Source organism: Pholcus phalangioides, unplaced genomic scaffold (assembly GCF_987345545.1).
Source record: "Pholcus phalangioides strain wild (caught in Gottingen) unplaced genomic scaffold, Ppha-v1.0 ptg000011l_1, whole genome shotgun sequence".
NCBI lineage: Eukaryota > Metazoa > Arthropoda > Arachnida > Araneae > Pholcidae > Pholcus > Pholcus phalangioides.
The window spans coordinates 5572497-5598033 of record NW_028301604.1 but is presented as its reverse complement, the minus strand read 5'-3'; the positions used below and the strand labels follow the sequence as shown (position 1 = coordinate 5598033).

The window sequence follows — 25537 nt, the reverse complement described above, 5'->3', positions numbered from 1 at the left end:
AAATGGAACATAATTTTTTCATAGATGGTGTGTCGAGTAATATGGAATGCTATAAGTATTTTCTGAGTGGGGATAGAATATCTCTGCAAGATGGAAAGTTTAGTAAGATAAAAGAGGAAGGGGTATATATAGAAATAATATGTATTCTTGACTGTTTTGGGACAGAATAGGGAGATTGCATTTGTAGAAATTTTCATTTTTCATTGACTCACTGAATTGAATTTTTGATCAATTCGAATTAGTCTTAATTTTGAGCTCCCTATTCTATATTACCCTACGAAAATGATTTTTAAATGCTTTTTTTCATAGACATAATATTTATTTTTAAATACGATGCACGTGTCAGTGCTAAGATAAGAATCCAAATTTTATAGAAATGTGCAAGTTTAGTTTCAGGTTTATATCATGTTTCAAATTGGAATAATCGGAAAAATAAAAGTGGCTTTTTTCCATATTACCCGAACTTCCTGTACGAGTGGAAATAATCTCAGTAGTGGTTTATCAATATCCTGTCACTTAGAATGCACATAAATATGGACGACTTCGGTGAGGAGTTTCCGCTAACATTAATTCAGAACATCATTAATGAAAAAGGAGCACGGGCACTGACAGGAAAGCAAAGTCGGTCCCAAGTTCAAGAGCTTGAAAACGTTGACCTACCAGCCAGCATCAAGTGTTACTCAGACCATCGACAGCAGAATAGAAACACGGAACGGGCGTTTCGACCTTGAAACCTGTGCTGGCGATTAGTGAAGCTACTCGGTTAGGGAGGCTCAATGAATCATTAGTAATGAGAGATTCGCTGAAATAATTAACTTTATCGTTACGGTGATTCATTTCTCTCCCTACTTCATCCCAGCATGTCTTGTCACGTCGTCAATTGAATATGTCTTTGACCCCCCCCTCCCCAACTACTTGAATTTCTGGATTATTTCCGAAATAATTATCTAGTGGTTGCCCCTTTATTAGAAAAGCTCTGCCATCTCTCTGTATGAGAGCTTCGAAATGAGCTGGTTGAAATATCATCAATGATGAGTCATTTCGAATGTTAAATGAGAAAACTCGGAGGTCAGTTCTAATCATTGAAATTAGTATATATTCGCAGATCAATATATGGTTTTAGAAAGAAAAATTATTTTGACTGAAAATACTTTTGTAATATATGATGAAGTACTATCATTTTTTAAAAAAGAGAGGAAATGACAAGACGACATGCTCGAAAACTTGTTGTTGAGAGTAATATGCATGTCGTAACAATTTTAATTTTTTTGAAATATGCATGCTGAATATAGGTTACGGTAAATGTGATAAATCGGTGATTATCCATTATCACTGGTTATTATGCATAATCACCAATCGTTTCGGTAAGTGTGATAAATTTTCCTACATTTATTACTTTTACTGATTATTATGCATAATTCCGAATGAAGTTGGTAAGTATGATTTACATGGATGAAATCATGCTGAAATATCACTCAAATGCAACCACTTATCAGTTTCTCCCGTAAGTGATGGGTGCACTACAAATGCTTTGTCATGGAAATTAAAGTGAATGTTATAAGGATAAAAACATAAATTACTATCATCATTCTAATGTTAGCTTTCTTCACATTTATCGACATTTTTAATCATAATCAACATCACTGATTGAATCCATCAATCCTTGACCTGAAGTTTGAGCAAAATATCCAGTAAATTCAATTAATTGATGATTTATCATATTCCCCTATACGAGCTGGTGTAATCACCGGTAGATGTGATAAATTCACAATTTATCAAACTTACCAAAATGGATTATATTTTGGTAAATTTAATCACCGGATTTCATTTATCGTAACATAAACACTACTTGCTTTATTCAGAGAATTTAATGTCTTTTACAAATTTTCATCGATATCAACCCGATATAAGTCAAAATTGGTCTAATTTCAATAAGGTGGGAAATAGCTAAAAGCTTCTGAAAATAGGTTCATATGAATTTTAATGAGACTTCTATAATTGTCGTGACAATTGTAAACTACTTCTATATTGATCATTTGTAAAAGATATAAAAATTGGGTTTAAATTTAGCAAAGAAGGGAAGTTATTGGCACGTTAGATGTAGCTGAGCCTATCATTGGTATAGCTTTCATTTTTGGCAGATAAAATTCCTGCCTTCCTTGGAAGAAAACACTTCCCTATTATCAACAGATATCTTTTCTTTTTTCACACTCGCCTTTGACGATGATTAATTACGAGTTTCATGAAATTCTCTATAAAATTTTCATATCCGAAGTTTTAATGGACATCTAGGCTAGACTTTAATGTAGTTACATCGTTATTTATCGATGAGTTGTTATCTTGTCAGTTTTTTTGCTCATGAAAAATTTCCATGAAATTCAACGCTTCCATGCTAATTTTTCCGACGCTATTATGTGTTCTCGTGAAAAGATGTGTTATTCAATCTGAGAATCGATGTTATTGTAATTATTACTCTTTTTTTTGAATTGTAAAAAAATAACTTACACTATTCTACATTGTGATATGTATAATTTGTGATAGAAAAAACCTAATGTGAATTTTATATTCGTGGAATTATTTTGTGGATAAAATACATTTTTACTAGTATTAGGCATATTGTATTGATGCCCATTAACACAATGTGCATCATAAACAGGGTGATTCTTACAGAACCAGCCAAAGAGTTCGCTAATAATTCCGTAGTTGGTGCATGTTACCGTTAAACATTAATACAGTCGAAATTGGTTAATTCGAAGTCCAAAGTCACTGGAAAAGAGTTCGAACTATCTAAATTAATCTATCCTCGATCCGTGAAATGACTACAAATTTCAACTAATACCTGTAGTAAACATGTAAATTTATGTGATGTCACACAGCAGCTGTTATAAAACCTAGAAACATTCGCGGAGATATTGTTTCTCAACGTGTTTGCTGCTTACAATGACGATAAGTTTATGAGATCGCGCTTTTTTGGTTAAATTGTTTTACCAAAACAGCAATTCCGCAGTAACTGCTCTACGAAATTATCGGACTTGGAAGACGATTCGAAAAAGTCCAATGAATGTTAAAAACCTTCGGAGCATGATAACGAAATTTGAAACCACAGGATCGTTGGCTGTTCGTTCTGGAAGAGGAAGAAAATCCGTTTCTATAGACTCGGTACAGGAGGTTTCGCTTCAGGTGGAAGAGGACAGTTTCAAATTCTCGTGGTAGAACTGGTGTCAGGCGTGTAGCACAGGCGTTGGATAGGCCACGTTCAACTGTCCATAAGATCATGCGGAATATCCTCCGATATTATCCGTAAAAACTTTCACTTGTGCAGCGGTTGCTTCCACATGATTATGACGCTCGACTCCGGTTCTTACTGCAGTTTCTAGCTCGTGTTGTGAGGTCGATTCAAAATGGCCATGGAATATCCTCTGGACAGACGGGCATTTTCACTTGGATGGTGCAGTCAATACTCACAACTGCCGAGTTTGGGAACCAGAAAATCCGCACACTGTCTCAGAGGTTCCGTTGCATTCACCAAAAGTGGCGGTATGGTGTGGATTTACCGCATCATTTATTCTTGGTCTCTACTTCTACGAGGAGTTACGTTCTACAGGTCCAGTGACATGTTCGATCACTGGGAAGCTGTTACAGAACGAAATTGTTCCGGCTCTGCAAGCACGTCACTGCCTTGCAGACACAATCTTTATGCAAGGCGGAGCTCCTCCTCGCATTGCAGTGTGTGTTAAGAATTTTCTTAAAACATTTTACAGAAGAACGTGTCATCAGCCGGCACTTCGCCTAATCTATGGCTCCCTGGACCTTAATCCATGCGATTTTTGTCTTTGGGGGCATTTTGAAACGTCTGGTAAGTCGTGACAATCCAAGAACTTTACCTGTCCTTAAGGGCAGCATTTCACGCCACGTGCTGAACATTTCCCAGCACACACTTCGGCCAGTTGTGGAACATGCCATCTTGCGATTTCACATGGTGTCTGAAAATGATGGCCACGTGGGACATATTTTGTTGCAGTAACAATTGTTAAAATTGTATACGTTTGCCTAAATGTCTCATTTCTTAATAAAACGCCCTCTGGTGGCAACTAATCCTCCCTCCCCCCGGAAACAAATTCCCATCACTTTATGAAGTCCTCCCACAAAATTTCACAATTTTCTGATGTCTGGTTTAGCCTGTAGGCTACTTTAAAATAAGGTCTTTTAATTATGGACGCCCTGTATTTATGTCTCGAATTGGTAGAGTTGAATAGTCGAATAATTTGCGAATAGTGCAAATAGGTGGCAGAACATACGGTGCTAAGTTCAAGGACACAAGCCCGAGGATCCAAAGACGCCTTGATTTCGTTTTAGTGGGGGGGGGGGGCTTTTTTAAAAAAAACAGTGTACACATTGAGTGTACACACAGTGTACATTTTGGTTCTTTATGAATCACCCTGTATTTGAGTGCATCATTGCAATAATTATTGATAATGTTTCAATCTTTTTTATCCAAAACAAATGGAGCTGAACACATTTCGGATACACGCTAAATTCCTCTATTATACCTGGTATACATAGGGGAATGTAAACTTTATTTATACGCATTCCGGATAAGATAAAGTTTGGATGTTAGTAAATATATATCACTAAAGAGCTGCAAAATTGATAAAAATAAGGGACTTCAAAGCTATCAAAGGGTTAAACAATGTAGAAATTAACTTATTCAATTTTGCACAAATCTGACGAAATACTTATACAAATTATTTTTACTATTTTCTTAGTCAGGACCTCACGTACTCTTTCATGAGTAAAACCTCGCTACAAAACGATATTCGATATAACGATAAATCAGTCAACAACGATATTTTTTCAAAAATCTTGTTTGGAACTACCTATAATCCAATGTTAAACTCCTCTCGATACAACGATATCACTCTTCGATAAATCCCTCTATAACGATATTTTTTAAGAGATTTTCGAGAAACAACTACAACATATATTTTTTTATATTTTGCTCAAATTCGTTTTGAATTTTATTCTAACTTCATCACTTATTTTCGTATTTCTGATGGCATCATTGGTAATTTGCACTACAGAATCACCGAAAACTCGAAGGAAGTTATTGCTATCACTACATTCTGTGCAAGATACAAAGTGCAATACAGTGCAAGGGCAATGTATCTAACCGAATTGTATTGATATACCGATAATAATAATAACAACGGTATGTTTTCTTGGTCCACAGAGTATCGTTATATAGAGATTTCACTGTACATTTTTTGTTGGTAAAAATGGTATATTTTCAATATTCGCGATGCATCGATAATAAAATGAACCAAGCATTTTAACTCGATGACGCTAAGCTGATATGAAAACTTGAGAAATTCAGCTGAAAAACATATCCTTAGAGCCCATTCACGCTCTAACAATACAATGCGACAGTGTTATTAATGTAGCATTTTTTTATTGATTTCCGTATAATTCTATCTGAAAGGGAAAATCGACATGATTTTTCTCGCATGTGAGTGTTGCTTCCGCAGGATCCGAATGAGAATTCTCTCTACATTGACACTCATTGTTCTGTATTAGTGGTTTATTCCTCGGCTTTCATGTAACATTTTCTTCTATGAAGTATTAGAAGAACGGAAATCCGAGAGCATTTTTTTTTCTCGGGCTGAAGGCAACATTGTCGGATAAGAGGTAAAACATTTCTGATTCTTTGTGTGGTAGCTGAATAGGGTTTCACCCCCACCTCTCTTTCTATCATTAAGCTCGTGAATGCGTACGTACATCGCGTGCAGTTACCCGTAACATAGAAGTCATGTTTCACCAAAGTACAATAGTTCGTCGTCGAAAACACCACGAAGAAGATGAAGGTTCGCTTTTTCCAGATTTTTTTATTTTTTTTGCTCCTGTGTATCCTCTTCGAGAAGAAATGAGCTACGCGAAATTTTCACGAGGACAATAACAATACTTTAGCGGACGCGAAAAAAAAGTTACCGAGGACTAGGTTTTCAGTTGCAGCTGTTGGATATCTGATGATAGATTACAGCGATGTGCGGGTTTCAAGTAACTTAAAAGTGCCAGCAGGATATCTAGGAAAACCCCAGTCTTTTTTTTTCATCGTTGGAAAGCATCTCTGGTATATTTTGGACTTCCACATGAGCGCGTGCATCTTCAATCTTCGAAATCATCTCTGCTGCTTTATGCTCTTTTTTCTTTCTAAAAAAAAAAATACCAAAGTATTCTGATAAAAGATAGAATTTTCAAATTTTCAAGAAGTTTTAGTGGATTATGTTGGCAGTTTAAAGTTTATTAAATTAACTCACGTTTTACGGCAAACTGACCTTGATGAGAGAGCGAATTTCAATTTCAAAATTTTCAAATAATTTTTTTTTCTGCTACAAAACTGACATGCTTTATATATTTATCCGTTTTCAACATTATTACCAACTTATTATTTTTTTGTAAAATGTATATTGGCGTAAATATTAGCTCACACAGTATTGAGACTATTTTTCGTTTTTCTTTCTCATTGCATAAGACTACACAGGTTATCCCAATAAAAACCTTCCATCCCGAATATTCGTAATATTTTTAATTTAAATTTTATTAAACCATATTTTTATCTAAATTAAAATTTTTGAATTATAAAAAGGGATGAAGCGATTAGTTGAATGCAAATAAGCAAACTTTTATTTCAATATGTCTAGGTTCAGGTATGGTTGTCTTTTTGAAATCGTTTATAAGGTAAATTAATATGTCCATATGGTGCATGAAATGACCGTAATGAGACAAAACAAGCGAATGAAATCTTCAATTACTATACTAATTTACCGCACGGAAACCAGGTCCATATTCAGAGAGAATTTCTAGCCAATAGATTGCCGTCAGGATTACTTCACAATCGAGATTACATTTAGCACATACTGCCAATATTCAAGAAAAACTGACTTGAACAAGTTTCTTGTCTATAGCATGCTTCCTCATATACAAACTGCTTGACAATTGACAACGAACAGGATGATTTTTGACAACGACAGTGACAACTTATTGTTGACACTGTCCAAAGGAATGAAAATTACATAATTTACGGAGGATTAATTCTGCCTCTGGGTATTTCTTGTGATACATATTAAGTATCGATCAATGCAGATTTTCTCAGTAGTTTCCCAAATATTCATGAAACTTACTTTTGGAAAAGTTCAGAATCTCTGCCGAATTTCTTACCAGAACAGTCTGGTTAACTTTCTTAAGTTAAGTGCTATCCTTACTTATGCATAGCGAAATAAATAACGAATGGTTTTTATACATATAAAGACCGTTAAAACTACATAACTCCATGTCCTTTAAGCTCACTTGTTTATACATACCGTATTTTATGACATCTAGGAATTCATTGGTCTTATTGAATCGTAAACGCTGTTCATTGCTCCAAGAAATTGCTTTTCGCCGCAATTATCAGTCTCCGGACATTAATAAAGGTAATGGGCATTGAGATATCTAATATTTTTTTAGAACTATCTCCTTTTTTTCGGTTCTTCGTAATGCCTGTTCTTTTAAGCTCAGAAGGGAAAAAAACGTGATTTACGAAAGGAACGAAACTCGGCTACGGAAACAAGCTGTCATAAAAGAAAATGTAGGTTGTCGGCGAGGGCGTTGCAGTTCCTTTTTGACGGAGGATGTCACACGGAGAGCGTCTATTAATCAAACGTGAACATCCATGTTACTGGACTTCATAGTAGAGCATTTGTGAAACTTCTGGAACTAGAAAGTATTCGTACGGCAGCTTAAGACTAATCCCAACGAGACTTAGAATTATATTAAATATTCCCCGAAGTACGTATTTTGAATCTAGCTGTAGACATCTGTTTCGTTCTCACATTCACTTTAGAAATTTATAAAGGTTTTTTAACCCTTTATTTGTCAGTGCTTCTCTCCAGCACAACATGAGTTTCTTATATTTTTCAAATAAATGCATTTTATATTTTGAGCTCATTTCAGCGTTAATGCTCTCCTAAGCAACTCCTAAACATTTTATTTTGTATTTGTGAGCTGTGCATGAAGTTTCTATAACTACCAGCAGAATTGCTCATAGGTACACGTCTCCTATTTCTTTGCAAGCCAAGCAAGAACAATTTTTTATCCTTGCATTTTGGAGAGAAATACTGTGTGTGGAGGAGACAATACTGTGCATTTTTCAAAAGGGATAGAAAAATAAATTGGCAAACAATAAAGGACATTTCTAAACTATTCAAATCTACGTAAACCATATAAGTACAGTGTTTTCTGAAGTGCAACATCCCATATGTTTTAAATAACTGACAATATATTTGTCATGTAATAGCATTAAGGATACCTCATTTGCTTAATATAACCCCCTCAAAATTTTTCGCCTCTGGATATTTCAATGCTTGCCAATTAAAGGGTTAAGAACAACAGATACTTTAATATTTCATGCACGAAAATAGAACTATGATACTTTATTTCTTTCTAGTGCATTTAGTAGGAAACAATATTCATAATATAATTTCGAAGATAAAATGTATAAATATCAATGCAGAGAAACTAAATTACAACATGTACCTCAAGAATCTGATTTATACACATTTGATAGCATTCTTTTTGTTTCCAAAGATCGCGTTAAATTCCCTTAGCATATTTTTAAACTGAATTCATTTTAAAAAATTCGTGAAAATAATTTACCTTAATATTCATGAATTATGACAAATGTTCTCTTAGGAGGTTGAAGACTGATTATGTCATATTAAAGAATGCAATCTATCGGTTTCTTTTCACGCCCAGAATTTTCAACTCGCATTATCGGTTTCAATTTTTACACATTCTTTCTCTAGTCTTTCTCTCAGCAATTAGAAACCCAATTCATTTCTAAAATTCAGAAAATTCTTCAGATGTACATCGTTAAGTTTTCGTCTAGCATCGGTAATCGAAATTTTTCGAGTACAGCTGATGCAAAGGAAGCTGCTTTCTAAAATGTCGATTAGTGACAAGCGACTTCTCAAATTGCCTTCATTCCGTGAGAACAAGCAGATTTGGCATCGATTTATCTGAAAAAGGCGTTGTTCATTTGATACCACCGGAACGCGAGGATTTTGAGTAAATTTTCGAATTCAAGAAGGCGTGAAAGTATCATTTCTAAATTTTCTCCAGATTCCTATCCGTGTCGTATTATTTCGTTGCTGCCTTTTCTTATTGGAATTTGTTTCCTCCTTTTCAACTATTCGAGTGACAGAAACCAAATCTGAATTTTTTACTAGGAACGCGGAGGGGGGAAAAACGCATATAACTTTCAAATTTCAGATGAAATTTTTCAATTCTTTCAAGTGAGACTTATTGCTTTTGGAGGACAGATTTACAACTATAATTTTTTTTATTTCAAAACTTTATTGTGCTTTTTTATTAGAATAATCTTATGATGAGATTCTGAGATAACTACAGTATTTTGAAACTTGAATAATAAAATAAGTCTTACAATCTATAATCAATTTTACATAGTTAATATGAATGCAAGTTTGCATGCCAATATGAATGGTGAATATTAGAATATACGAGAAAATACACCAATAAATACCGATAGTAAAATATTCGATTCATATTTTTAATCTTTTGGTAAAAAAAAATTATGAAATATTCAAGAAGGATTGCGAAACAATCCATTATCAAAGCTTACTGTAAATTGAGTTTGTGTTTCATGTCAACACAAATAACGAGTGAAACATAATGTTGATTTCGTAGAGAAAATAAAATATCTATATATTTTCGTTATCAGAACGAAAATGTTTATTTAACATCAGCTGCCGAACTGCCTAATCTGGAGCTATTGAAGCTAAGAATGGTTCTCAGAGTAGTGGATTATCTCGAAGAGGGGAACGCGCTTATCCTAAGTAACAATGCACTCTCTCCTAACCACCCAAAAATCTCATTGTGATGCTTAGGTTTCATCGAACCGTCATCCGCAAAAGCTTGATAAATGGTATACACTCTTGTGCGTAAAAATAAAAGAACTTATGGTATATAATAACAATTGTATAAGCTTAAAGATATCTGAACCAAATAGTGATAGTTACAACCTGTCCCTTACTAAACGATACTGGTGTCCTCTTGCAGTTAATTGACGGTATATTAATATCTCATGGTCCATCTTATCCATCCCGTTGAAAATTTTAAACCCTTCCATCATATCCCCCCCGACACCTACGTTCTTCCAATGTAAACATGTTTAGTTCACGCAAGTGTTTAATTCATGAAGCAGATTTAATTCACGTAAATGTTTGATTGAGAAGAATATCAAATTTTCGTCCTGTTCTACAAAGGTAGTTTTCAAATTCACTTGTAGGTTAATCGGATGAATTATTTTGTAAGTCATTCTCCAAATAATATACGAAGGGACCCAAGCTCAAACTAGAATTGGAAGTCAGTTGCGTGTGTATATTATTACAGATCCGAAAGTTATTCACTCTGTTGGTAGTTTTGTTGCAGTTGAGAAAATAAAGGTGAAAAAATTTAAGATTTTTAGGTTTTGAAGTATATACTAAGCTTTTTTGATATTATAAGAATTGATAGTAATAGAATTGATAAGCCACGATCCGCAATAGAAAATTATTCCATGATAACCTACCATCAGAGTTAACTACCAATTTCGAAAATAATAAAACATGGTAATATCTTCACTACTGTATCATTTTAGCATCCTGAACGATTCGTGAAGAGTAACAATTTTTCTACAATATCGTATCCACGACTAATGCCAACTTTTCAGAAGAGCAAGTAAAAGACATTTGAACAAGATGTTTCAGAAAAATTGACTCATTTTTGTCTTTTTTAACAATTTTTTTCTTTCTTATACAAAAACCGAGTCACATTTTAGTATATTACAATGGAACACTTTTTCTAACAATATCTGAAGTGAATCGGTTCTTACATGAAACAAAAACCGAGAAACGATTGCAGAAACGAGCAAAAAAAAGCACGGATCGCTCTCTCTCAGCTTAGTCGTAAGATATTTCAGATTACAGTTCTGTAGAGAATAGTATTCTTTTATTTCACTTTAATGTCTCACGTTCGGTTCGAGAGCACTTTGGAACTTCTTTCCATTAGAAGAGGAACATAGTCCAGGAAACTTCAAAATCTCATTGAAAAAAAAAACCACTTTTCGTATCTGAAAAAGAATTAAAAATTCTTTTCTGAAAGAATTTGAAGGTAGTTTCTTTTATAAAAAAAACCCTGGTTTTCGGGGTTAAATTTTCCAACAAATTCATAAAACTGATTTTTGAGGGTTTTTTTTATTCCTATTCCGTGCTTTTTCCCAATATTTCCGAAAACAACGTACTACTACACTGGATCTTAGATTTATGTATTTGATTGTACAAGTTTGTTTCTTTGTCTACACGCACCTAAACTAGTTTTTCATCTATTTCATGGATTATATGGCTCAAACATTTTCCCAAAGTCACATTCGTGAAGCCAATGTCTTACCGTCTTGACCATCTGTCATTTCGATTTATTTTTTATATTCCATAGATTCTACAAAAATAGAAGTTGATTCTAGAAATGGTACTTTTTTTTGTATGATTTATCTATGAAAGACCTTACAAATCCCTTCTCCATACGGCTTTGCTTCATCTTTGTTTTCAAATCCCAAATATAGTTTTAGAGTATTTTTCTCTGAAAGAGAGATTTTTATTTCGATTGTCACTGAAATATTACACTAAATAACTCACTAAATTCATGCTAACAAATAAACAGGTAGTATTTAACCCTCTACGGATTACCCCTATAAAAACGTAGTGATTTTTTTTATAAATACGGATGCAGATGAATGCTGTTGGCACACATTTTTTTTAATAAGGACTGGGAATCGATTAAATTTTTTAATTGCTTAATCAGAAAATTTTAATCGAATTTTAATCAGCTCTTATTAAGGGGCGCATAGTATTTATTACTTTATAAGAAACTTATTAGGCAACTTTTTTTATATTAATTGAATGCTACAAAAATATATTTTATTCATTCCTCTCTCTCACCCATTCGCTAGATATAAAAAAAAATAATATTAGAATGTGTCAAGAATTTAAGGCTCCACGCTTGAAGTGATGCTGAACTATTTTGTCAGATCCTAGAATTTCTTCACTAGGATCTTTTTTAGAAAATCAATCATTTCAAGTTATTCATTGATTACGAAACTACTTTCGATTTTCACATATCGTTACTTTTCCTTGAAAACTGCTCTCAAATGGTACTGAAGGAGAGGGAGGGGGGGGGGATATTTTCCGAATACGAAAAACGCTGTTCACAATGGAGCCAAATTTCGGTCAAAAACTTGAAAATATAACTTCTTTAAAACTGGAATCACTAATTTTCGTTGAATCGACTTGTATTTCCCCCCCGTCGAAAAATTTGATCAACATATTGATTCAAATATTTTTAAATATGGTCATACATCTAAAAATATAATTTAAGGCATCGGTTTCGTCAAACAAAAATAAATTATGAATTTTTATTAAAAATTTTAATCTAATTAATCGAGTCGATTAACTCAACTAAAATATTTAACTGCGATTAACGATCGATCGATTAATCAGATCAGCCCTATTTTTAATTGAAACAATACATCACCACAATATGTTGCTGCCAAAGCCCGAAAAGTTATTTCGCGACGGCGCAGGCCACTTCTTGAATTGGCCAATTTCGTTAAATATTGACCCGGCCAGTTTGAGAAGTGGCCGGTGAGCCCTCGCGAAAGTCCGATAACAAATACATGATTCAGGATCATCGTCAAGCTGAGGTATTTTTCGCGATAAGTATGTCCACCTAAGTTATGAAAAACCATCAAACCACAGTCACGATGTGGTAATTTTTTTTTACTCCAAAATTTGGCATAGAAGATTGGTTTTCTCTCAAATTTAATTTTTCTCTCTCGTCATTTGAGCTAATCCCATACAGCTGCTATATATAAACATGCATCATACGTTGGCGATTAAACAAAAAAGAATTTTTTCTCCTACCGGGCCGTCTTACGTCAGCACATAGAATTTTGGCCATTGATCTCTGGTCCTTTCACGAAATGGCCGGCCAAAGTTCGAATCATTTCTGCAATTCGGACTTTGGCCAAAACTCTTGGCCAGTTCACTAATTGGCTGCACTTCGGGCTTTGACATGGTAACATATATATTTCACCTTATTTGTCTATTTCTATTGTATTTTTTAATGCCGGGGCGGGAGAGCTGTGGATGACGGGCCTGTCACCAACTCTAAACAACACCAATAAGGGAACAACTCTCTGAATGAAATTTTTGTACCTATATAGCTGTTTTTGTACGGAAATAACACTAAAATATTTACATTCTAAAACACCAAAAATTGAGAAAAGAAATTGATATAAGGACTTTTTTTAACCATGTATCGCCATGTATATTCAAATATACACCGGACCATAGAAAGTTAATATTGATAAAATATCAATTTTTTTTATTTCGGTTTCATGAATAAAATCAATAACCACTCGACTGCCGCTCGAGTGGCTAGGGAACTAGCTTCTCACTGTGCAGTTCTGGGTTCGAATCCCGGTTCGGGCATGGATGTCTACTAACCTAACACTAACAAATTCCCTGGACGGATGCTGATCCCTTGGGAATACGTGATAATTGCGTTAATTAATTTAAAAAAAAGAAATTTATACACTTTATTACAGTATTGATTTTTTTATTATAGAAATCCTAGCTTGATAATAGAAATTTTTGTAAATTTTTAATAAAAAATACGGTATATTCACCAAATAATCTCGTTTAATTATGTTATAGTAGCATCGCGCTCATCAAATTATGTAGTATATAATATTCCTGCTAGTAGATCGATTACTGTGAAAGCGGTAAATTTTTTTCTTCATTCCTTTCAGTATGAAATGAATGGATCTGCATATGAAAAATTGATGAGTAAATATTGATTTCTTTTTTTTTTTTGTGGTCACGTTTCATGGTTTGTGAATAATCGGATGAGACGCGATCAAAAATCTGTCTGCATCGTCTTTTTCTTGGTTAGAAATGCAGCGGAACGACTTATTTTTATTTCTAGGAAAAAGAGGTGGTGGATTTTACTTCTACTTTCTGGAATTGCTTTATCGATATTTTATTTTTTGTTTTTTTCTTTAATTTTATTTTTTTCGCAATATCTCTTTCGGGATTCGTGGATTATGGAGAAATCCAGGTGATGGATAGTTCTTGGTGTCTCCTTGAGTGGAGAAGAACGCGGTACATTTTAATAAACGCGTTCCGGTCAATAATTACCTTTTATTACTCTTAGAATTTTCTACTACCCGTGTAATTGAATTTTCAAGATCAATGTTCTTTATATCATATTTCATTCTTTTTATGGATTTTGAATTGGTTAAGCCGATATGTTCACAGCTGGATACATTTTGTACTGTAGTTGCTTGCTTTTATTGTATGAGCCTTTCAAAAAATATTGAGAGTATCCTCTCGATTACCAGTTCTTACGTAGTAAGAACAAACTCCGTGTTATTTCTACTCGATGATAGCAGTTGGGAAAAACTTTGAATAAATTAAAATAATTTATAATATTCGTTAATTCTACCACAATTGGCACAGTTAAAAAATACGATATTCATATTAGGATAAATGGAATTAAATATAATTTTAGAATAATGGAAAAAAAATCAGAGAAATGACATGAGACATACTGTACAGAAATTTACAATATGACAAATCCTTATTCAATGAGATATGAGTAGTTTTAGTAAACGGTTAGTAATTACTCATGCGTAAAAAGTATATATTTTATTTTTTTCTTAATATTTGCCAGATATATAGTGCAAATTATATGAAAATTCCAGCTGAATGTCATGGAGCATTATGCGAATTAGCGAAGACGCGTGCTTGATGCTATGTAAAAGAAGTTTTTTGGCGTAATACGCGTGTATAATGTCAAAATGAACAAACTGAAGTCAATGATGAAACAACAGAAAATAATCTAAATACAGATTTGTGGGAAATCTCGTATTAAGTTACTTTAAGTTTTGAAATTGTTCACTGTATCATCGATATCTTTCTCAATTTTCATGACATTCAGCTAAAAATTTCATATAAGTTGCACATATAAGTTAAACATCTGCCGATCAAATTATGGAAAAATAAAATTTAATTGCTCATGCGTAATAAATATAATCATTTACTGAAAATACTCATCATATTGAATAATGATTTGTGATATTTTACATTTCTGCTAAGTATGTCTCATGTATAGCGTCATTTTTTCTGTGAATGTCGTAAAAATTGGTTGAAAAATCCTCATTTTATAAACAAAAAACATGCGATGAAAATTGGAGTTTGTATAGAAAATAATTATACCTTCGTGAATATGCGTGCTATTCTCTTACGAAAATGCACAGAATTCAATAATAATTCGTGCAATATTCTTTTAAAGTTACAAGTCATTTGTCGTTTTTTCTGATACAGGGTTGATCAAAAACATTTTTTTCTTATTTAATTTTTCTATCGGTCCCCTTAATGCACTCGTGACTACATTTTCATTGGGAATGGTGAGCACCAACATAGGATATGTATGACCGAAATTTCAGAGCGATTCGTTCAGTATTTTTCTAGATATTCGAGAAAAAAATGCCTAAATTCCCAAGTGGACACAGTATTTTTTAGCTATATAGTATAGCTTATGTAATATTTTTGTGTTTCATATATTATTAAGCATTGTACTTCTATCCGGTTTTTAAATAAAGTAATTTTATATTTGATTTAAAATTCTTTAAACACTGACTATGAAAGTTATTGTCAATAAATTGGATTTTCTAGAATGATAATACACTATAATTTCATATAAAATTATCGATTTAAAAACAATATTAAAATAGTATCCATTTTTTTATTATCTCTGATGAAGTATGAAATTATAGCATTTTAATTGCCATAAAAGCAAATTTTCAACCTTTATCGATCATTAGTTTATAATCTAGGATGTCATTTGCATATTGCTCTCTGAACCATAAGCAAATTATCGAGCACCGATAAAACGGAGCGGCAAGTTCATCATTAGGTCCAATATTCAACTTGAATTCTCTAGTCTGGAAAAATGAGTTTTTAAAAGGGAGATTCGCGTTGTTCGTAGATGGAGTAATTAGATTACGTTTTATGCTTCGTAATTTTTTGGCCGTGGAAAGAAAATTTGAATCTTTAACGCGCAGGGGATGGACGTTAGAGCCTTCTCGAAACACTTAACATTTTCTCTACTGAACGAATTCTAACGAAACGAGATGCAATGATGGGAAGTGCAAGCTGTGAGCACTTACACATTAGTGTTTGTTAATTAACTGCGCACTCAACCTCTTATTCATTCTCATTAATAATTAAATATTTTTAAAATGGGAGTGATTTAATGTGTTTTATTTATTTTATTCACAGATGAACTTATAACGGATCGCGAGAATAAATAAATCTGAAAACGGGCAGTTTTTATGGATATTTCAACAGAAAAATTGTCATCTATGATATTTATTCCGAGTTAATTTACTCGTACATTCATCTAATTACATCTTGTTTTAGTTTGATAATTAAAAAAGGATTCGCAAATGATCAGATCATTTCATGTTTCTAAGATTTTACTATCATTTCCGTCACTTGTTAAAATATACCGATGAATACGTAATATTCGTTTCGAAAACGTATCTTCAAAATTTTAACTGGACATAAAATATTTCTTAACGGCTTTATTTTTCACCCTGTACTTAGGGAAATAACTTTCTAACAGTGTTTTCTATCTCTCCCGCACCCAACAAAATGAATTCCATGTTTTTAAGTGCAATATTTACTGAGGTGTTCTTTAAGGTAGGATGGAATTTTTCACTGGCGCACCTAAGTCAGATATTTCATTGGGGGCTCCTCCTACAGTTATTTTACAGTGGGAGAGAGAGGGAGGGAGGCTCCCGGGATAATAATCCCGGGCTGAAGTTCTGTCAGAACCACCTTTTTGGGGGCCATGTTCCTCCCTCATAACTTCTAACAAAACATTTTTGTCGCCCTTTCATCTTTGATTTGGCGCCCTCCAGTGCGGACAGAAATAATTCTGATTTTTTTTTTAAGTCAATGAAACTTCTTTACCCATTCAGCTCGGATTTAGCATCCCTCTTGAGCGTTGCCCCGTGGGGTCGCAATGAGTGGCATGGCCCAACAGCCTCCCCTGTACTCTATTACGCTGGGCAAGTGTGCAGTTTGGGTCTCTCACCTAGTATTTTTTCAAGAACGGTCAAATGAAGGCAAAAGAAAAAAAGTTGGCCTCTCACTTGTCAGGTCCCTGGAACACCATAAACACCTTTTTGAAATAAATTTCTTAATAATAAACCTCGTTATAAATCATTTTTAAAGGATAAAAGTTAATTATGATGGATCACCAATAAGTGCTGTTTTAAGGATTAAGTTATCTGTAGCATTATTAAGAACGATATAATAATTCTAGACCAAACAACAGAAAATATTGCTTTAAAAGTGTGATGTGTGGTCACGGACATTTATCACGCTAAACAATGGTGTGTGACTGTTCTGAAAAAAAAAAATCTGGTTTATCCTCGAGGTCCCCCAGACTGAAGCCTCTCCAGTTTCCCGCCAGGGTCACCTTTAGGGCGGCACATTAGGCTTCGCACCCGAACGGCAGCTAAGCTCGAGCCGCCCCTGTCAGGAGAGACAGGGTAGCAACTCTCTAGTTGGGTTTTTTAATGACAGGTGACAAAATAAGTTAATTTTTTATTTTGATAACTAGACAACCACTTGTAGTATGAATGCCGTAGCTGACGTCTACACATTATTTGGATACTTTTCCCAATTGGAAGTATGCTTCCACGATCAACGGTTCGCGAGTTACTCCAGAAAACCGGAACTTTCCTCTATGCACCCTGTATATAGGAACTCATTTTTCTTTTTCTTTTGTCTATTTTATTCAGAATTAAAGCTTTTTTATTGGTTTTTTTGCATTAATATTAGCGATATCTAGAGGAGAAGCTATATTTTCAGATTAAGGCGCGTTGCGAAGAAACTGCCGTCTACGTTCTCATTTCGGGTGGCTTACGAAAAGGTAAAATATGGCCTCGTATTAACGGCCGTTTACTGTTGGAAGTTCGCGACGAATAATGGTCCCGTGGGAGATTATATTAGAAGTATCTGAAATTATTTTAGAAGAAACGCTTTAAGTTGATATATAGAATAAAAAATTGCTCCCAAACTGTACGTTTCAGTCTATCATCAAAAAATAAAAGTATTTTGGGATAAAATGTTTTTAATATGTGACTATTTTTATTATTTGATACACTACTTTAACATGAACTTCTTGGAAAAAGAAATATTGGTATTCATCCCCTTCTCTTAGTATATTCAGACATTAAAATTCGAATCGCATTTCACAAATAATGTATTTAAAATGCCCTTGTGAGTTTTCAACATAGTTAATGCGGAACGCTTTTTCTTCAAAAATAACAATAACGCTCATTTTTTAATAAATATACGAAATTGAAAATTTGAAAAATGACTGAAATATTCCGCTTGAATTAACTTATAGCTTGAGCTTTGTGATCGTAACATTAAGATTGTAAAAAAAATATTCCGTGATTGTTGCAATACTTTATTATGACAAAGAAAACCTCATCCACTGCTATTCAACAACAGGCTGTTTTCAAAACTGAATGTTTTACATATCTATCTTTCAATATCTTGCTGTCATTTCCAACGCAAGTAGTTTTCACTATGTCATTAATGGCAAACAACGGAAAGAATCGTGCCGATCGCTTGAATTTTTTTTTTCCTTCCATGGCTTTGCTGAAGCATCTCAGGAAGCACATTATCACCAGCTGTGGAGCTTTAAATAGAAGAAAAGAACCCCCCAAAACGATCTCATTTCAACGAGAGCATCAGAAAACATTTATTCTAAAGGCATTCGTGGTTTGTGATTCAAGTAACAAAAATCTGGGATTCGATATTCAATTGCTTTGTTTCGAATGCTTGGAAAAAATATTTTTTTCCTGTCACTTTTTCCAATTTTTGTTTCATTTTAACTTCTTCGAAAAAAAAAAATGTTTCTCTTACACCCGTAAATTCAATTTAATCAAAGAATTAAAGCATTCTAATAGCTAATTTTATAATAATTATTAATGAATAGAACGTTTAGAGGGGCTCCTACATTTTAATATGGTGGAAACTATGATCTATTAAAAATATTATTTAGCCATTGATTTATTTTAAATTTGGTACACATGTTTATGATTGCGTATGCTATCCTATGCTAATAGAATATCTATTACTAAAGTTTTGCATTTTTGAAAAAAAATTAATAGCACGTTGTGCGCATGATAAAATAGCATGGCATCAATATTTAAATAAAAACTAGTTTCAAAATAAAGAAAAATATTCAGTTCATAAAATGATAAACATTGAGATTTCATTGACAATCTTATTTAAAATTGAAAAAAATTATTTTTTCTTAACTCAAGTATTTATGGATCTCGAATCTTTTTCGTCATTTTATGAACTGAACATTTTCCTTTATTTTGAAACGAAAATAAAAACTTAGTATTTTCTTTCATAAATGAAACACTTATGAATGGGTTTTTCAGATATCTTGCCTCATTTGATGAACTAAAGAATTTTCTGTATTTTAAGTCATCAATTACAAGGTGTTAACAATACATTTTTTGTTTTTTTTTTTGAAAATTTGCGAGAAGAAAATAACTGGACATTTAAAATATTTGCATAGGATAGCAAATATAATCAAAAACATTGACATACTAAATTAGAAATAAGTGAATGGTTAAATACTATTTTTAATATTTCTACTAGAGCATAGTTTTTCACCATTTTGAAAGGTGATGGACCCCTTAAAGCGCATTTTATGGACATTTAAAAATTTCCCGTTGTTTTTAATCTTCAAAAGTTTCGTACGAACATAGTTACTTTTATGAAAAATTCTTTTTTTTAATTTATAATTTTATTTCTTAGTGATATAAATACAATTTTGAGTTTTGCAACGAGAAATCACGGAAACTCTCGCATGCTTCAGTAACTATTCCGTATCTTATTAAATGCGTATTATCCTCCCCGCGAGCAGAAAAATTAAATATTTTTTCAGTAAACATATTTAAAACGGCTAATAGAATTTCTTATTTCTAAAATAACTTTTATGAAATTGAAAAAAAAAATGTATTTACTTTGAAAAGAAAAGTCTTTTTCCCAAAAAAATTAAAATCTATTCCGCTCTAAAAAAAGAATTTTCTCGCGGCTTTCTTTACGGTGACTTAATTTATTTTTCCTCGACAAAAATAAAAAATAATAAAGTAAAAATGAAATTCTGTTTCATTAGCGACTTCGTTAAGACGTGAAAATGGTTATTTGAGTGTTTAAATATTTCTATTACTACAACGTTAATTAAAAAAATAAATATATGAATTTCTTCTGCTCGAATCGATATGGTGATAAAAATGAAGTTATTTCCAGCTGCTGATCGAAATAGAAACTTAAAAATACACGGTGACATATTTTAAAACTTAGTAACAAATGAACCAATTGACATAAAAAGTGTTTCGCACAAAAATACTTCTCATGATCTCGAGTTTTTTTTGGGGTAAATTAAAAGAAAGTTCAAGTTTTACTCACGGGTGGCGCTGTAAAACAAAAAAAAACCCGACATAACACACGGAATGCAACACAAACAGTTCATAATTAATGTTTGTGGTGATTTTCGTTGCACAAAACTATCATATTTCAACATGAGCAGCCTTTCACCAGTTTAGGTGTAGCCCGAACTAAAAAAGGTGTTCATATCAAAATGTGATACGTTTATGACAATTTGCGTTGTATAAAACTTAATTATGCACTGTTTGTGTAACATTTCATGTGTTATATCGAGTTTTTCGTTTTGCAGCGCCACCTGTGAGGGGAATTCGATTTTATGTTTTTTAAAATTAAAAAACAAATCCAGGCCATGATAAGTATTTTAGTGCAAACCACACCTATTTATGTCAATTGGTTGATTTGTTATTAAATTTTTAAAATGTGTCTAGGACTTGTCGTCCACCCTATATTTTACGCTATAAGAGAGATAAACTATATTTCTCTCAGGATAATCCATTTTTTTTTCATTTCACACAAATATTTGTATTTTTTCTTAGCATTCTATGGGGAGACAGAATATCCGCATGTGTATAAAAATAACCGATATTCTTGGTGACTAGTGAGTTATGTTTCACAGCAGAGCTCAAACGTTACAAAGTAACGGCTCGCGATTTATACCAGAGTAGAATGTGTATCAACATTCTTTTTAGTCAAAGAGAAGCTGGAAGATATACACAAGTGTATATATATTAGAAGCTAAGGAGCTTTTTCTTCTGTATTTAATATTCGCTCTAGATGTTTATCATTTACCTTACTCTTCGGCAGTGACGTTTATGACAAACATGTTTTCATACTCGAGCCATTTTCTTTCGTGCCCGGCATATTTCTGTGACGTTTTAAACTACTTTATTTCGCCCTTCCCCCCCGTTTTATTATTTATTCGGTCCAAGTCTTTCTCGTGATATATTCCAGCTGACATGGTGAGACGTTTAAAAAAAAGAAAAAGCATGCGATCAATCATCTGGAAAAGACAACTAGGTCAACTATATATTTTATTTTTGTTTTGATCTATGAAATCTATGTTGAAAGAAAAACATGTTTATATATTTACCGCTCAAAATTTTCGGAGTTCTAATCGTTTATAATTGTATCGTTTTGTAAATTTAGGTATACGAAGGTCAGAGGAGCGAAATAACCAGACCATGAGAGAATGTGTTACATGATAGTTACGTCGCGAACTTTGCTATGGACTTTGTTGACTATGGCAACAAGTCTGGCAATGGTAGCTGCTGTTATAACTCCAACATGGCTAGTAGGATCTTCTCGACGTCATCGTCAGAAAGACAGTCCGGAAGAGGAAGTTTTTACACCAACTTTGGGTTAGTATAAAATTTGTTATGGTCTGTGTTTGTTGCTCCAGTTATTAAATTAGTATTTTTTTCTCAATAGTATTTGAAAACAACAAGCAAATTTGAGATTCAACAAGCAATTATATTTGAATCGTCAGTTTTAAACCTTTTAAGCAGTTTTTAAAAAATTTTAATGATCCGCATTGTAACTGCCACAGTGGAAACCACTAAACCGTCTAGAAATGACCACCTATATTCAAGACGAATATTTTTTCCCGATTGCGTGAGCCAATAGTTTTCCATCAACGCAAAATAATAATAAAAACATGCAAGTGGGAGGGGGTTAAAAGCTATCGTTTTCTGTTTATGCTGTACGCATAATCCTATACTTACCTCGGAAGGAAAGGAAAAACATTATCTCACTCCTCTCTCCTCTTAAAGTTATCTTTGACTTTGAACAAAAGTTGACTCCGTCCACTGGCAAATGACCAACAGCATGGAAGGGGAAAGGGAAAATGTTATGTGTTTTCCTCTCTGTACAGAGCTAGCTGGGCTCGGCTTTGCTGAAATGAGGGGTTTTAAGAAGACGAGATTTATATATATATCGGGATTGCCGCTGTTTATTTATTTACACATCTCAACAGGCTGTGCCCAATTACAGAGATGGAAAACCACCACGGACATAAAAAATACCAAAAGTACAATATAAAAGAAAAGTAAAATAACAGTAATTCGTCAAATTTACACGTTAAAAATAAAATCATTAAACAAACACATAATACAAATATATATATATGCAATGGAAAAACAAATTGAGAATTCGATACAAGGAAGGTAGGGTTAAGAAGGGAATAAAGACCCAAAATGATACTTTTTGTACTCTAAAGCAGCGGTTCTCAACCGGCTGCGGAGGCCTTGGGGCTCCGTGTGCACTCCCAGGGGCTCCACGGCCGCTCGAAGAAAATAAAAAAAAAAGTAAATCTGAAGAAAAAATAAATTATAAATATTTTCAAATAACAAAAAATAAATCAGTAACTTTGATGAATAAATAAAAAATAGGCCATTGGGGCTCGGCCATAGAAATTATATACCAGAAAGGGCTCCGCGAGTCAAAAAAGGTTGAGAACTGCTGCTCTAAAGTATTACCAAGCTTCGCTCTACACGGGAGTAGTAAGAAAAAAAACAAAAACCAGTTCCTAGAGGCAGATATAGGACCTTTTTGAGAAATTGAAAAACTACATGAACCTTACGCTTTTTTAAGGTCCTATATCTGCCTCTAGGATCTGGTTTGTTTAATGAATTTTCGACTTTGGAATACTTGTATGATAATATGATGTACTAAAGAGAAAAGCTTCAAGTAGTTGCTCACTTTAACCCTCTCACCTGCATTGACGAGATGTCTCATCATCTAAATTTTTTTATTTTAGCAATAATAAAACAAGCCCAGACATTCGAAAAGCTAATTTCTTAATAGAATTTATTTTCTCCTCTCATACTTTGCACCTGCTGAAAATCTGGAAGAAGCCTGCTGTATAAAAAATATATATAATATTTCGCAAGTGATTTATTGGTTTTTGCCATGGCAGGAAAGGGTTAATCATTTAATGCTTACAGCATATATTTCTAAGCACTTTAATGTAAGAAAAGCAAAAAAATCATTCCTAAAAAAATTGTGAATCAAATAAGTGTCATTACTCTTCTTCTAATCTATTACGATCACAACTTTATTTGAGTGAAAAAATAAACAGGATGATCAAAACACACGATACAAACCTAAGAATTCTGAATCGCATTTACTGTTCTATATGTATGTGAGACGAGTAGTTTACACTATAAAAGTTTGATAAAAGAGATTTCACAAAACTTGAAAAATAACCAGAAAGACTATTGATTACATTCACTCCAATGTAACCGATGCACTTATTGGTTGTATTTTTCAAGTTTCAAAAGAAATTTCATAAAACTTTTAGTGTAATGCCGGCCTAATATTTGTTTCTTGGCATAGAGAGTCTTCATGCACAGAAACCAACATCACTGATTCTGAATTGATGAGTAACTTATATGTTAAGTAGGTTAAGGAATGCCTTTCCAAATTATATATATATAGGAGAATAATTTGAGAAACTTGATTGAAAAAAAATTTAATATTTAATGTTCACTAATAAAAATGAATACCCTATCCACAGCCGTAGAAAAAATAATAACTTAACTATTTCAATGCTTGCCGCGATACAAGCATTCAGATTTCAGGTAAGAAAATTATACTATTCCTGAAGACAGAATTTTGATGACACATCTAAGACAGAATAAGGTAATTTTAAAGTGATATTTCTTTTTGATTAAATTTGTCGCATCAGAGTTCTTCCAGCTGTGATGGGGTTTTACATTAATCTGTGCCTTTTGTTCAAATGGACTTTGTAAAGAGCGCTTCATTAGGAGTTTGAAACTTTGTTATGAGAAGCAGGCTTCTATACAATGTCGTTTTGTCCCAGTGGGAGAAAGTTCTTAGATTAAAGCTGCGAAACTTTCAACACACAACTAGATTTCGTCGGAGAAAGTCTTTGGATTATCACTACGTTGAAAGGTGCGTATCCTATTTAGATCGTTCCCTTATCTTGGAAGAGCTGTTGGATGTTGTGTGGAAGTGAGACTTTTCATTGGCTCGTTTGGCAGCGTTTTAACGGCGTCGTTAAACTTCAGGGGCGATAAGGCAGAAGCGTTCTTCAACGAAACATCTCTGGCGCCTGACTCAAGTTAAGTCTCCTCCTCTTAGTCTCTCGGGATGTTTAAGGAGCCACTGTGGATAATTCGAAAAGTTGCGAGCTGTTTAACTTGCTGCAGTAGCTTTTCAGTCAGAGTGGATGCTGTTAATGCTCGGAGACTGATTTTGTTTGGAAACGTGTCGCTGTCACTTCCACGTTCTCTATCATCCCTTGAAAGTTTCTTTCATCGAACTGTTCCATCCTTCTTTAACCGATTTCTTATGTCTCGTTCGTGTTTATACGGCATACAAATCAAGCTTATTGAACAACCATAAAAGGTGTTGCGTCTCGCTCGTTTTCGAATCCATGATATTAGTTCTATGATTATTCGCAAGAAATCTTTAAAGTCAAATGTCTTTGAATAATAAATATGAATTAATTTCGGTATCGAAAACTCCAAGGCTTGTCAAAAGATATACAGTCTATTTTAATGAGTTCCATGCTGTAGTTTTGAGAACTTTTCGGATCCGGAAGCAAATTTTCTCCTAGTTAATGCTTGAATATTTGAATATCACTCAGTATTCTACTTCGTCGAAAATTTTGACAAGTTTCCGTTTGGATTCAAATGAAGGGCTTCAACCTTAGAATTGATGCTTTGAAAATTACAAATTGTTCTAAAAATATCTTTGGTCGTTCTTTTCTTTTTCCTAACTTGATAACAGAATGCCAATGCCAGAAATTTTGGAAATGAAATACGGAATATAGGAATATGTAATCTTTCAGGACATTAGATTGGAATTGAAGCTTCATATTGATGCAAGAATATTGAAAAAAAGAAGCTTTTTTAAATTAAAAACAATCTTTA

At 33.3% G+C, this 25537-nt stretch overlaps 1 protein-coding gene across 1 annotated transcript in view; it reads left to right on the top strand.

Moving 5' to 3' along the window:
• Positions 1 to 25537, top strand: part of LOC149079980 (LHFPL tetraspan subfamily member 2a protein-like) — a 55392-nt gene that overhangs the window by 26819 nt on the left and 3036 nt on the right. The window contains exon 2 of the mRNA XM_089238899.1: positions 21789 to 22000. Within this exon, the coding sequence (XP_089095025.1) occupies positions 21832 to 22000 (169 nt within the window). The 5' untranslated portion in view covers positions 21789 to 21831. The remainder of the gene's footprint in view (positions 1 to 21788; positions 22001 to 25537) is intronic.